This window comes from Acipenser ruthenus, chromosome 7 (assembly GCF_902713425.1).
Source record: "Acipenser ruthenus chromosome 7, fAciRut3.2 maternal haplotype, whole genome shotgun sequence".
NCBI lineage: Eukaryota > Metazoa > Chordata > Actinopteri > Acipenseriformes > Acipenseridae > Acipenser > Acipenser ruthenus.
The window spans coordinates 35,151,953-35,166,977 of record NC_081195.1 but is presented as its reverse complement, the minus strand read 5'-3'; the positions used below and the strand labels follow the sequence as shown (position 1 = coordinate 35,166,977).

Below are 15,025 nucleotides of genomic sequence, written 5' to 3'. Positions count from 1 at the left end.
TCAAATCAACATGGAATTTTAACTAATCTACTCTCGTGTAATGGAAATCAGTAATCGGTTCTTTTGCTTTGCGGAAAGCAGCACCACAACGGTCTGTAGCTGGTTAAGTGGCTGCAGTACTGAAGCTAAGTTTAGAAGGAACCGGTGATAATAATTTATTAATCCAATGAAGGATCTGACTTTCTCTATATATTTTCTCTTTTGCTTTGTGTAGTCCATTTCTGTCAATCTCATGAGCACAGAACACAATTTTATCCTTGAAAAATTCACATTTGCTTAGCTTTGCTCGAAGACCATAGTCATTCAGCCATTTTAGTACAAGTTCTAAATTTTGCAGATGTTCTTGCTCAGTCTTATCAGTGATTATCATGTTATCCAGGATGCACTGAGTTCCTGGAATGCCTTGTAATATCTCGGCAATTGTTCGTTGCCAGATAGCAGGTGCTGACGCAATTCCGAACACAAGGCGGTTGTAACGGTACAGTCCTTTGTGTGTGTTGATTGCTAGATATTGTTTTGAGTCTTCTTCCACTTCTAGCTGTAAGTATGAATATCGCAGGTCTGCTTTACTAAATTGCTGTCCATCTGATAATGTCATCCAATCGTGGCAATGGATACTGGTCTACCTGGAATACTGCGTTTACTGTCACTTTAAAATCCCCACAGATTCTTACTGAACCATCCTTTTTGACAACCGGCACAATCAGTGTGGCCCATTCACTTCTGTCTATTTTAGATAGGATTCCTGTCTGTAATAGTCTGTCCAATTCTGCTTCTACTTTGGGTCTGAGAGAGTAGGGCACTTGTCTTGCTTTCAGGAATTTGGGTGTAGCATTTTCTTTAAACACAAGCTTTGCTTTGAAGTTTTTTTACTGTGCCTATGTCTTCTTGAAAAACAGTTTCATATTGTTTCAACAACTGGTGTAGTTTTTTGTTTGTGTCCATTGGCATTGCTTGTGCGGCTTGCATGACTTAAGATCATGCCACTTTAGCTTAACTTCATGTAAGCAGTGTCTGCCAAACAGTGTTGGACCATCTCCCTGCACTACATACAGTTTCAGTCTGTGCACCTGTCCATGGTATTCAACTTTAACCTTTAGCACACCTTCTGGAGTAATTCTCACCTGAATAGGTTTTCAGCAGAATACTTGTATTTTCCAGGTTTATATTTTTGAACAGATTCTCATAACTAATCAATGAAATCACAGAGACAGCTCATCCTGTGTTAAGCGCCATTTTTAAAGGCGTGCCTTCTACTGTGGGAGTTACCCAAATTACTCCAGAGCTGGACTTGCTTACATTATTTATTTCCATTGCAGCAATTAAATTACTGTCTGAATCGCCAGCACTGCTTTCTTCAACTTTGTGCACATCTGTCCTTGTTTTTTCTTGATTTCTATGCCATTTGCCTTGATTTATTTATTTAAGACGACAAGCTTTCTGGATGTGTCCATTGTTTTTACAGTTGTGGCACGTTGGACCAGCTCCGACATTATAATTTTAACGGCACTTATCTGGTCTGTGTCCTTGTCTGTCACATCTATAGCACTTTTCAGCCACACGGGGGAGTCTTGCGTGGTTGCGCGTCAGTTTGTGTAATGTAGATTCAGGTTTGTGTTTACTTTGTAACTCTAAAGCGTCTCTCGCTGCAGTCTCCATTGCTACTGCTAATTCCACTGCCTTTGTGAAAGTGAGAGCCACCTATAAAAGTAAACGTTTATGTATGTGCTCACTTGTCAGTCCACACACTAACCTGTCTCGGAGTGCACCATTTAAGTTTCCACCGAAATCACAGTGTTCAGATAACTTTCTTATTTCGGCCACATACGTGTTGACATTTTCCTCATCGCGCTGATCACATTTGTGAAACCGGAATCTTTCGGCGATCACCAAACGTTTAGGTGACAAGTGATTTTGTAAAATCTGCACTATCTCTGCAAAAGTTTTTATAGCTGGTTTTGCCGGCGCTGTTAGATCATGGAGTAAAATGATCCATTTTACACGTACTATTTTCTTACCTTTGAAAAGTTGAGGAGGCTCTGCCTCCCCTGGGTGCCCCTCCCTGCCCGCTCTCATCAGGGAAAGTCTGGAGCCGCCAATGAGCCTAACCTTGAAGCATCTGGCTGAGGGACCTCATCTGAGCTCTCTGGAGGTGTTCCCTACTTTCAAATTCAATAAACAAATTGAAGCAATTTTATATTTTATAAAACAATTAGCAACAACTGGTACATTTTTATTTAAAAAGTCAACTCTGTTACTCTAACCATGTAACATGGTTGACATATATATAACACAATGTGGCCTTTATGCTCCATGAGGTCAACAGCATGGGAGCACATGGTGTGCTTCAGATAAAGGGTTTCATGGGTTTATAAAAATATATATATATATATATTTATGGAAAGAAAAGTTAGTTTACTGATTTACTTCATGTAACGGAGAGTTGACACTTATAAAGTACCCTACGTGCCCCATATTTTTTAAGTTAGCTTTAAAAATATATGAACAATTGCTTACACATGCTTGCAGGTGTTTTCATGTATCTTCTTCCTTGATGAGACAACATGCTGAAGATCATGTGATTCGTGGGATAATCCATCATTTTTCAGTGGGAGTTCTCCTCAGTAACAGAGTTGACAGTGGATTTAGGGACAGTATTAAATATCTTAATTTACGTTAATAAATAATGTATTGATTGTGCAAATGTATAGTTGAGAAAAAAATGTACTGAGTTGTTTTCTGTTATGTTATGATAAAATGTTATTAGGATTTAGTGGAGTTTTTCCTTAATGGGTTTAGTAAAAAGATGAATGTGACATTTTGCTTAGAAAATAAACATGATTTTCACAATAAATGCTTTTTTTTAACAAAGCATGTGAATATGAATTACATAATACTTTAGTATGTATCAATCCGTTTGAGTAAAATCAGTTGTTTTATCCAAAGAGTGTTTCTACATATGTTCTTATTGGTTTGTTACTATACATGTTAAGAAAACCAGAAAACTTTAAAAATGACATATATGCAATTCAGAACTTTTCAGACTGACATTTGAATAGTGAAATATGCAGTGTGCCATTCTTATTTTGAAAAAACATGAGATGGGTTGCTCTCGCAGTCTACTGTCAACAAAAGTGTAACATTCAAAAACCACCGCCTCGACCACTAGCTTGTTGACGTGAACAAATCAACAATTCCTATGTGGGTACACCGTCGGCATATTAAAAGTACACACACATTGCTCTTTATTATGTAGATCTATAATAGGGACGAACTGTTGGGAGATGAATTGTCGTAGGGACGATCTGTCACCGGGACAAATTGTCATTGGACCTTTACAAGGATGCCCTCTCCTCCCTCTCCATTAGCAATATATCACAGTGCGCCTCGTATACACTGTTAGAATACATTTACTTGGGCTGGCAAATAAATTAAGTTAACAGTGACCGAATTGTCAGCACGTTTCTAATGAATTACAAGACTGTGCCTTACTGCCGTGGAAAGGATTACTGTCCTTTATGACCTCAAAAATCTGCATGTGCACTTTTTAAAATAGTTTCATTGTTTAACTTCATTCTTTGGGGACATTTACTTTAAAAAAAAAAATTGTTGCTTTAAACGGCAGACGTTTCTCATTTACTGCAGTACATGTGTTCGAGATTTGAGATTATTGGCAATGGACCATTTAGACACAATGTCTAAATCAGAATGGAACTTCTCCATGTAGTGTCTTATTGTGTCCACAAGAGGGAGCCAGTCACCTATTAATGGGATATAAACGCCTAATCCTAATGTGCACTTTTTTTTATAAACCCACATGGGAAAAATAAACTCCATAGCTGTTTTCTGCATGAACACCTGCACACAAAATTCATATAATAGCAGGTAATAGCAGCTGCCTTGAGGCTGTAACTCTAATTTATTTTAGGGAATGTAAACTGTCTTCCAATGGAGTGGAGATCAAAGGGTAAACTCTGGAAGAATGCAGTGGAATCATATTTTAAAGTTGAGTTTTAACAGTTTGATTGATTTGAAAAAATTAAATATGAATTACATACTGCTTTGTAGTTTTCCATATTCTTAACAAAACATTTACACATTTTTAAAAAGTGACATTTCGAAATCTAACATGAAATACTATACTACAAATGGGGCTTCCGGTAGACTTCTGTGATATAATTTTGTAGTTTCTTTGATTACATGATGTTATATATGTTTTTAAATTATGTCTCAATCCTAAAATTCTATGTGATGCAAAATGCTAGGCCATAGCTGTGGAACAGTACTGGTGGTTTAGATGCTGAATGTATACCCAGATAGGTCATCTAACACATTGTCCAGGATCAGAGGTGGACAATCCTTGGATGTCAATCCAATTGCATTCTTAACTGCAATCACCTTACCTCATTGATCCAGTTGCAGACCACATGCAATGCACCTTGACCCCTCATGTAATCTCTGCCACACAGCAAGATGCGGCTATACTGATACAAGGTGGAGGGGTCCTAATACCAATAGTTTTCAACAAATCTGTAAAGGACAAGGGTCTAAAAGATGGGAATTTTGCCTACAAGTGACAGACAAATATATTTACTGTGGAATTAGTTTAATCTCTAATGGAACTTACCATGTGGTATATTTACATATTCTTATTTTCTGATTCAATTTCTTTAATTGTGAAAACCCACCTTACGGGCAGCAGTGTGGAGTAGTGGTTAGGGCTCTGGACTCTTGACCGGAGGGTTGTGGGTTCAATCCCCAGTGAGGGACACTGCTGTTGTACCCTTGAGCAAGGTACTTTACCTAGATTGCTCCAGTAAAAACCCAACTGTATAAATGGGTAATTGTATGTAAAAATAATGTGAAATAAATGTATAATGTGATATCTTGTAACAATTGTAAGTCGCCCTGGATAAGGGCGTCTGCTAAGAAATAAATAATAATAAAAGAGGGTGCGCTCTTTGTGGGCAGGCTAACTGTGCCTGAGCACTGGAATTGAAGCACGGCAACAGAATCCCTTAATCAGCTTAAAACAGGAGTGCTTGCTCTATGACACATAAGCAAAAATAACGACACCAACCAGTGTTTTTAAAGATTCAAAAAAAAAAAAACTTTATTAGAAGAACAATAATACAGCAGATCGAAAGATCCCATCTCAATCACACACCTCTTCAAAGTCAACGTGTGTGCTTCAACAAAACAATAGCAGTTTCTTGAATGCATTTGCTTCAGGAAATTAACAAGGCCTCTATTTTAACTTTGGAGGAAGAAAACCCAGACACTCTTTGCTTTAGAACACCAACACACACACTAGCAGGTTTCCCAACAAGGCAAAGACCAAACACTACCAGTGAAGCCCATGTGTAAGAGAAGCCATTGGTGAGTGTTGCATTTCAAGAAACTGATTAGCCTCCCAAGTGTCAAACCTGTTAGACACCGTGGCTCAATCTAGAATAACCAGAGCCCTCAGCAATACTAAACACAGGTCTCATAGATATGTATTAGTCAATTTAAAAGTGCAATCCAGGTCTGTTCATTTTGAGCAAAACCATTTACTGTATTTCAAGTAAACCAGCAATAAAAGCACAAAGAGCTACTAAAACACTTTAATATAACATTCTGTAATATTACATCTCCCTTAAAAAAAAAAAAAAAAAAAAAAAAAAAATTATATATATATATATATATATATATATATATATATATATATATATATATATATATAACAAAATGTTATATTAAATAACCCTGTGTTTTAATGTAGTTTTCTGTTAGTTCTGTATCACTGTACACTAAACTGGTGCAAACCTTTCACTGGGGGCAATGCTTATCAATCTGACCCGCAGTGCTTTAAGACCACAAGAAATAAGAAAAATGAATCTCAGGTCGAGGGCTAGCTGCGATTCTTGCTTTGTTCCATGCAATGAGGGGTTCGACTGTGCTGCATACTTTTCCTGCAGAACGCATATTATGCATTTGAATTTATAACTAAAAAGTGTTATGAATAAGAATCCATTAGAAAACAATAGCCCAACACACATTAAGAGTTATGATTAGATTATAAAATAAACATTAGTAATACATTTTCTTTGAATACAAGTTTTCCAGTTTTGCCTTTGCTCGTTACAAATAAAAGATCAATTCTCACCTATTGCAAGAATGTGTGTCACAATGTTAGTTGTTCCATAGTTTTACCAAGCTTGTTATCATATAGGTGTTATATATATATATATATATATATATAAAGAACTGCTTCTGTTACTACTGTTTCCCTCCCAATGACTTCAGACCAGCAGACACCATTCTACATGGTTCAGCTTGTATCATTAAATGGCTACCAGGCTTTGTTTTGCAGCCTTGATAAGGAATGGATTCACAGTCCTCAGTTTTTTTAGTAGGAAACACAAAGAAGTGTTGAGGAGTTGATTTCAGTTCTTGTCTTGCTCTATTCGTTCACCCCATGCAAACTCCCACCTTAAGAGTCTTGTCTGAAACTCAAGAAAGATCAGATCACATTGAAATCAAACAGCTCGAGGGTAACAGGGTCGGGAAACAGAGCAAATGAATGAACGAATGAATGAATGAATTGATTAACAAATTAATGAATATTGCTTCATCTTGCATTTCTCATTACCTATTTTAAGGATTACCATCAAAGTGTGGCTTTTCCATTTTAAAGTATTGGATCCTTTTTCCATAGGATGTATTAAAAAAAAAGACTGCAAATGACAAAGCATTTACAATGGACAACATACGTTTACATTTGCTGATTGCTTTAGTTCTTCCTTGGCCTCCAACTCTGCCCGACACCCGAGGCAATATTCACTACATCCAGATTCAGTCTCCTGGACCACTGTCTTTGTTCTAGATAACACACATTTAGAAGATAAACTTGGAAATGTTCAGTTGCACATACATCTATAATTGGGATTAGTGATAAACAGGTGATGCAATATTGATATGGTTAACATTGGACTGCAGCACATGGCAGCATAGCATTAAATAAAGGTACTCTCTCTCTTTAGAGAAGTTAAAGGTAAAATAGTCTCACAGCAAAAACAGTTTTAGAAACATCAGGCTTAATTATAGGAGGATGCATATTTCCAGTATCTTTCCTCTATTAGTATGTGGGAAAAAAAAAGCTAATTAATAATCATCTAATGAGGACCCTGTTAGTTACAAAAGGGCATTCTCTTTTACCATTTATAACTGCTGCATTTGGCTATACTTTGGTGTATTCCTTATGACCAAAATTTCTCTCAAGTCATTACCTAAGTGCCACCTGACAATTATCACATTATGATTTTTATTCCATTTAGTGTTTTATAGAAATGCTACAGTTTGCAAATGAACGACACATTTTTGTGCGCGTGTTGAATATGGCATATAAATTTAACTTATGAATGGATTGCAGTCAAACCTCTATTAAAGCCCACCAATATATTTTATTAAACCACTTTAATGTATCCCTATACACCATTTAGATGGTGTCTTGAGTGGTTGTTATAGCAGGTTAGCAGGTTTGACCATTTCTTTTTTTTTTTTTAAACCAGTCTTCAAAACTTCAGTGGAACCCAAAACAAAATTATATACATACATGAAAAAATAGAAAATAAATCTAGAAAATCAGCAAAAAATCCAGCAAGACCCTCAAACCTTTTTTCTTCACATTATTGTATTTTGCAGAAGCGCAACACTGAGTATTTATTCATGCTTAATTTTAATTTCTCAAATACCCAAAACCTTATTCCACACATGTGCAAAATATGGTTTTCCATGTAAAATACAATGAGATTGTGTTTTACAAAAAAATACTTGAGCTTTAAAAAAAGAGACATCCCGTCAAATCAGAAATTTAAAAAAATGTGTCAATCTCTAATCACTTGATGCCATTGTTCACACTGAAAATCAAGGTTACAAAATGTGTTACGAGCTAGAAAAATTAGAAACTCGTTGCCTGTTCAAAAAAAAAAAAAAAAAAAAAATCGATGTGTTTCCAAACCCCTACCTCATTACGGATTCTCTATTTTGATTTTTTATTTTTTTTACCTGCAATGTTTGAGACATATCCAGTTTTGAACACCAATGTAAATAAAAATATAAACCCAAATTCTTAACTAATCCAAAATGTGTGCCAAGAAGAGCCACTTGGAACTCTCCACAGTGACTGTTTCAGTCCTGTGTTGTCTGACAATACGAACTCTCCACAGTGACTCTGTTTCAGTCGTGTGTTGTCTGACAATACGAACTGTCCAGTGACTGTGTTTCAGTTCTGTGCTGTCTGACAAAACAACTTAAGACAGGCGGTGGATCCAGAAACCAACAAAATTGCACTTTTTGTAACAAAAAATAAAACTAACCCCAGACCTAGGGCATTATTATTGCTGTTTAACAGAGCTCGATTTTGGGAGAAATTGTTAATGAGGCATAAAATAGGAGCAGTCAAATTATAAGAAACGTTTCAGATTCTGACTTCATCTGTGTACATACCTGACTGAGGGTATCAAGTGAAACAGAAATAGACCACTTTTCTAGACCTATTATAGAATGTACCAATATCACACAACAATGAAACAAATACACATACTGCTATGGCCAAAAGTTTATTTTAGGAAATAATAAAAAAAAAATTAAACTATATGAACATAATTTGGAACATCATGTAATAAAAACAATGAAGTCTACCAGAAGCCACAATAGTGTTACAGTATTTCATGTTAGATTTCAAAATGTTACATTTTTCAATTTGTCCGTTTTTCATTGTCTGGGAAAACTACAAAGTATGTATTCAATATATCAACGTAAAATTATTCAGCAGGCTTCATTCGACTTTATGAAGCAAAATGAGTTAATTTTATATAGTGATGTAACACTTTTGGCCATAGCTGTATATGCATGCATACTTACGCATACAAGAGCTTTGTGCTAGTTTGATTCCACCTTATTGTGCATTACCAGATTATCTCTACAATTAATGAATGTATTTTCCTCTCTCTGAAAGCATTTCTAGGTTATCTCACACAAGTTAACCTGTCTTGAGAACATCTTTGGGGACCAGGAAATATAGAAGTGCATTAAACAAAACAAAAAACATATATACATTTACATAGTTTATAGTTCACTGATCAGTAGACTACAGTGGGTATGCATACTGTGTTTAACTGCACCTCTTGGTAAATCCATACACTGTGCAACTAGAAAAGCAGTCTCTGTTGGTATGTATGCTACTGGTTTTTATGGATAAGGGTACTTTTTATTGTGCTGCCATTAATTCAATCTATTGCCATTTGTTTTGTTTAAGCTCCTTTCTCGACAAACTTTCCACCTTTCTTAAAATGACAAGAGAAATGTTACAAGTGTAAATCACTTCTCGTGTCAAAAATAAAAACGCAGAGAAAGAGTTTAAACAGGGCAGAAAACCTAGAGATGAATCTTGGCTCTGGGGATAACACTACCATGGGTCTGACCGCAGTTGGACCTGTTTAGAAAACAAAAAGTGAATTGTGAAGGCGGGATGGGGAATGGATGGAAGCACCTGCTGTCGGTCCCCATCCCACATTGACCCTCCGCCTCACAGACAATGTAAAAGCTTCCAGGCCTCGCCTCCGCAGTGGGAGCGATGCTCAAGCTGAACCCCCAAAAAGGACCGCCGTTGACTCAAGTGGAAATCTGCATTGAGTGGAAAACATTGCTACTTCTACCCTGCCTCAAACAGAACAGTGGAGAAAGAGACAGAGAAAGCCTGCGACTAGGTTGTTGTTTGTTTTGTTTTTTTGTTCCCCCTGGAAACGCTGCAGTAGACTGGATCATACAAGACATCTGTAAATACAGTCAAACCTGTATTTAAGACCAACATGTCTAGAAAATCCCTGAAAATACATCCCCATATTAAAATCCGTCTAGAAAGTCATTTTTCTTGGGATATCGTAGCTTTAAGGGGTACAGACACCGTTCTTAAGTTATTCAGCACATATAAACCTTGAGCAGGTCTCTACCCCCTCATAGGTCCATTCACAGAGGAAGTGTATATTTGGGAGACGACCCCCATACCTCCATGTGGCTGGGATGCACTAATTTCTCTGGCCTGCTGCATGACAGTCCACATTATTGTGCAAAGTCGATATTAACAGTGTGTGTGGTACTCCAGCAAACACTTTCTTTTAAAAAAAGTTTGTAGATTTTGTATTCCTACCCCCCTCCCCCAATTATTTTTTCAATTTTTTTTTTTTTAGAATATAAATCTATGTAACTGAAAGTTAGAAATCTTATTTACAGGAAACTTCTTTATGGATTACAAGCAGCTAGATCTTGTGAACAAACAAACAAAAGAAAAGATGTCACCTCTCAACTTCACAGCTTGCTTTTGTTGTAATAAATAGAACATTTCGGTAAAATCAAAACTTTTGTTTTTTGATATATACTTTATAGTTACTTTGTATGTGTGTATATATATATATATATATATATATATATATATATATATATATATATATATATTTATTTAAACCAATTCTTCCAAGGAGTGTGGTAAGCTTGGACTGATCAAACCAAGTCATTTTCAATGTTGCCGTTTCTCCATTTGGATAAAAGATTCATCATCCTCTTGACCACAATGGATATTTCCTGCATGTATGTTTCAGACTCAATCTGCCACACTGGTTAGAGCGCGTTGCCTTCCGTGCAGCCGCCCCCCGCCGTGTAGCGGAACTCCTGCAGGTTCGACACTCCGTGGAAATGGACGAAAGCCCCCGCCACCACCAAGATGTGAAATAGCTGATGGGAATGGAACTGCGAGGAGGGGAAAAACAGAGAAGGAAAGATATAAGCAAACACATCATCATAATGCTGCCAACACTGACTGTAAATAAACAGAGAGAACAGCTCTTTATTTCTCCATTCAATCCCCAAGATGTGCCTTATTAATTAGTCTTAAAACACTGCTGTCATTTTATATATTCTATAATTTATACCTATAACTAGGGATTGATTCAATCGAAAGAACAGTGCTGCTTTATGACCCTGTTTTATGGGACATGTGTTATCCTGACCAATAGCAGTTACTGAAGCACAATAATGTGGAATAAGTCATGTTGATTTTTGTTCCTCAATCCGCAGAAATGAAAACGCCAATGCAGTGCAAGCAGGTTTCAAATCAAAGGGCTCCTGACCACAGGACACACTGCACTCCACACTGCAGTGCTTTTACTGGAGGAGACCACTGGGGATCTTCTGTGCGGATTAATAAACCCACAGCTGTTCCTGGTCGCACTCATTGATTAATTAAACATCCCTAATTACAAAAAGTAATTAGAGAGAGAGAGAGAGGAGAGAGAGAGAGAGAGAGAGAGAGGAGAGAGAGAGAGAGAGAGAGAGAGAGAGAGAGAGAGAGAGAATCACTTCTAGGGTTTATTAAGAAGCATGAGGGAACAATGTCCTATTCTTAGCAGTGAGATCAAGGCACACTTTCCTATGTGGTTACAGCCCTATGTGTACTGCTGAAGGTTTGGTTTATTGTGTTCTTGACTGGTTCTGCCTTTCAGATGAGATGTATGGGAATATGGTCAGCCCCCCATGTCCACTATCTGATCTCAGCATTGCACAGAAACCCCACCACATTTCTGTTTCTGAAAATATGCATTATGGATCAAGCAAATGGCAGGATAAGACAAAGCTGAAAACATTTCTATGAGAGAGTTACTGCAATGGGAAACCCCTGGTATTGCAGTGGCCACAGCAAGGTATTTCACAGCAGCACATTTCAGAGGGCATGCTCAGGGCACCCAGCTGGAAATGGACTCAGACAAGGCGGCATTTGTTATGTCTTAAGAGTTCCATGTAAAACAGTGGAAAAGTAAACGCTCGCACACCCAGGACAGAAATACCTTGCATGCTGCATTTTTTGTATTTTAGTTTACATTTTATTGCTTGGCTTACTTCATCTTCTGGCTTTAGGCTCATTCTCATTCCTAGATCATTTAACCCCTTGTTTTTTTTTACCAAATGTCATTATTTCTTAAAAGGAAATTGGCAAAGGGGTGAATAAACTAGGAGGTAGAAAGACGACAAATTTGAGTAAAAACAAATGCATAAAAACAGGTTGAATACATGGGCTAGTATTTTAAAATCATATATTTGAGAATGTCTGGCGTTCTATTTGTGAACGTACCGCTTCGAAACACTATTTATATTGTGCAATATATTTTGGTAAACATGACATTTATTGTGACAGGTATCACTTCAGTATTGGGTCGTTCGGAGAGTCCTTTATTTATGGTTGACTTTACTGCACATAAACAACTTATGATGCAGGATGATGTTGTGTGTGCAAGCAAGAGAGAGTATGTAACTCACCCACAGTGAGTGCATGTCTGAAGGTGGTAAAATGGCAATTTTGATGACCTTGGATCTCATTTCTCTCTATTAGGGAGTATTAGGGAGATGACTTTGACAAGCAATTTTATTATTGCTTTGAAACTGGTCGTTAGAAAATAAAATCCCCCCCCCCCCCCCCCGGTTCCACTTGAGGTGGAATGATCTTACTGTTACACTTCTAGTAACCTTAGTGTGAGCTAAGAGAACCTTGGATTGTGAGTTTATAAGTAGCTGTTACTCATTCAAAGCCAGCAGGCCTCAGAACACGTGCAATTCTTAAATGGAAAATCCAAGCCAGACGTGGATTATACAAAACCAACAGTGTAACACAAGGAATGGGCATCTGCATTTGGAAGCATGTCAGAATCTGCTGCCATGAATGGAAGAAATATCCAATCAAATAATAACACTAATAATAAAAAATGATAATAGTCGTGGCTATGGCATGAGCGCACCGCCTTGCTTTGTCAATGTTTCCACTTGTTTGAAATGGAAAAGTGAATTAGCCCTGTTTCCCATAAAGCCAGCCCTCTCTACTCAGGCTCAGTGACCCTGCCCCCGAACCAAGGCCTACTGGCTGTGTCTGTAGCCCAGGCCTCAGGTGTACGCAGCTCCGGCATCTGGGTTCAATCAGCAGGCCTGAAAATAGACGCTCTCCTTAATAAGACACAGTAGCGCTTCCATTTCCCTGGGGGTCACTACTCAAGCCATGACAGGTGATGCTTTTCAACATGCTGCCAAAGAGATAACCAGCCCTAAAATACACGCTTTAAGAGAAAGGGCTTACCCTCCCATCACCGCTGTGGAATACAGCATTTACTCCTGTCATTCAGTTTCCAGCTCATGAGTGGCAGGTTTGCAAACAGTAAAGGGCTGTTGGCTGCAAGCACAGAGCTTTCAGAGCTTGCATGCACTTAGTGAAAATAGCACTTGGTCAGTTTAAAAATGTTTAATCTCTTCTTTTCCAGTTCATAATATGCCCTTGATATTTGCAATATTGCCCAATATAGAGCCAAGGCAGGGTGCCAGGCCACAGCCCAGATATTTCTAATGTAGTTATCTAGCACAGAGAAATAGAAACTTACCCAGATGTCACACTTTCCAGGGAAGTACCTCTCGGGGATGCGGGCAGCGTACAAACAAGCTCCGGTGATGTAGAGTGTTGCCATGAGGAAGAGCCAGCCCATCTGGCCCATGGTGGTTGCCCTCAGGAACCCCTCCGAGATCATGAAGTGAAACGTGGGTACCACCCCACTCAGCCCCAGACCCACAAACACACCTGTAAGGAACACCAGGCAACAGTTAGTGCATTCTCAGGGAAGTCTCTCTCTCTCTCTCTCCAGCAGATGTCGCTGTAAGGTTTATAGAATTCATCCCTGCTCGAAACAAAACTATAGAAGCTTCTTTGTCTAGAAGGAACGTTTAAATTTTCTGCCTACGTCAGTGTAGTTTTTCGGTTTATATCTGCACATAACGGAACTTATTTGGACAACTGCTGAAACAACTAGTTGATTACTAAGTTTTCAGTCAATTTTTTCAAGTTGATCTACTCAAACCCATTTTGACTAGTTTTCCTTTAACATTCAAATGTTTCTTATAAATAGTGTGAAGTTGGCTTGTGTGTAAGGCTTTAGGAAGCAGTACTCTGAAGAGACTTTGCTTCAGCACAGGTTCCTCAGATTATTTTTTATTTCACAATAAAACAAAACTAAAAAAAATGAAAAACAAAACATATGCATCAGCATTTGACCTCAGTATGTGTCACACATTTGTTACTCCTGCATACTAGTTCTTCACAGCAGTCTACACCAAAATGGAAATGAAAAAAAGCCAAAGGAAACCACAGTAACTTGGTCTAATCAACAGCTGATGACCATGTATGTTTTTTGGTACCTCATTTTAACACTAAACAGTTTATTAAAAAAAAAAAGTGGTGTGTGTGTATATATATATATATATATATATATATATATATATATATATATATATATATATATATATATATATATATATATATATATATATACACACATACATATACACACACACACACACGTATACAGTGCCTTGCAAAAGTATTCAGACCCCTGACCAATTCTCTCATATTACTGAATTACAAATGGTACACTGAAATTTCGTTCTGTTTGATATTTTATTTTAAAACACTGAAACTCAAAATCAATTATTGTAAGGTGACATTGGTTTTATGTTGGGAAATATTTTTAAGAAAAATAAAAAACTCAAATATCTTGCTTGCAGAAGTATTCAACCCCCACACATTAATATTTGGTAGAGCCACCTTTCACTGCAATAACAGCTTTAAGTCTTTTGGGGTAAGTATCTACCAGCTTTGCACACAGTGTCGGAGTGATTTTGGCCCATTCTTCTTGGCAGATTTGCTCCAGGTTGTTCAGGTTGGTTGGACGACGCTTGTGGACCGCAATTTTCAAATAGTGCCACAGATTCTCAATGGGATTGAGATCAGGACTGTGACTGGGCCACTGAAGGACATTCACCTTTTTGTTCTTGAGCCAATCCAATGTTGCTTTGGCCTTGTGCTTGGGATCATTGTTCTGCTGAAAGGTGAATTTCCTCCCAAGGTTCAGTTTTTTAGCAGACTGAAGCAGGTTCTCTTGCAGTATTTCCCTGTATT

The 15,025-nt window shown here is 37.6% G+C and overlaps 1 protein-coding gene across 1 annotated transcript in view; it reads right to left on the bottom strand.

The window, feature by feature from the left end:
* Positions 1-5,085: 5,085 nt before the first annotated feature.
* The window catches only part of LOC117415866 (adiponectin receptor protein 2-like), a 54,829-nt gene continuing 44,889 nt past the window's right edge, over positions 5,086-15,025 (bottom strand). The window contains exons 7-8 of the mRNA XM_034026757.3: positions 13,458-13,651; positions 5,086-10,788 (exon numbers count right to left, since the gene is read on the bottom strand). Of these exons, the coding sequence (XP_033882648.1) occupies positions 10,660-10,788; positions 13,458-13,651 (323 nt within the window). The 3' untranslated portion in view covers positions 5,086-10,659. The remainder of the gene's footprint in view (positions 10,789-13,457; positions 13,652-15,025) is intronic.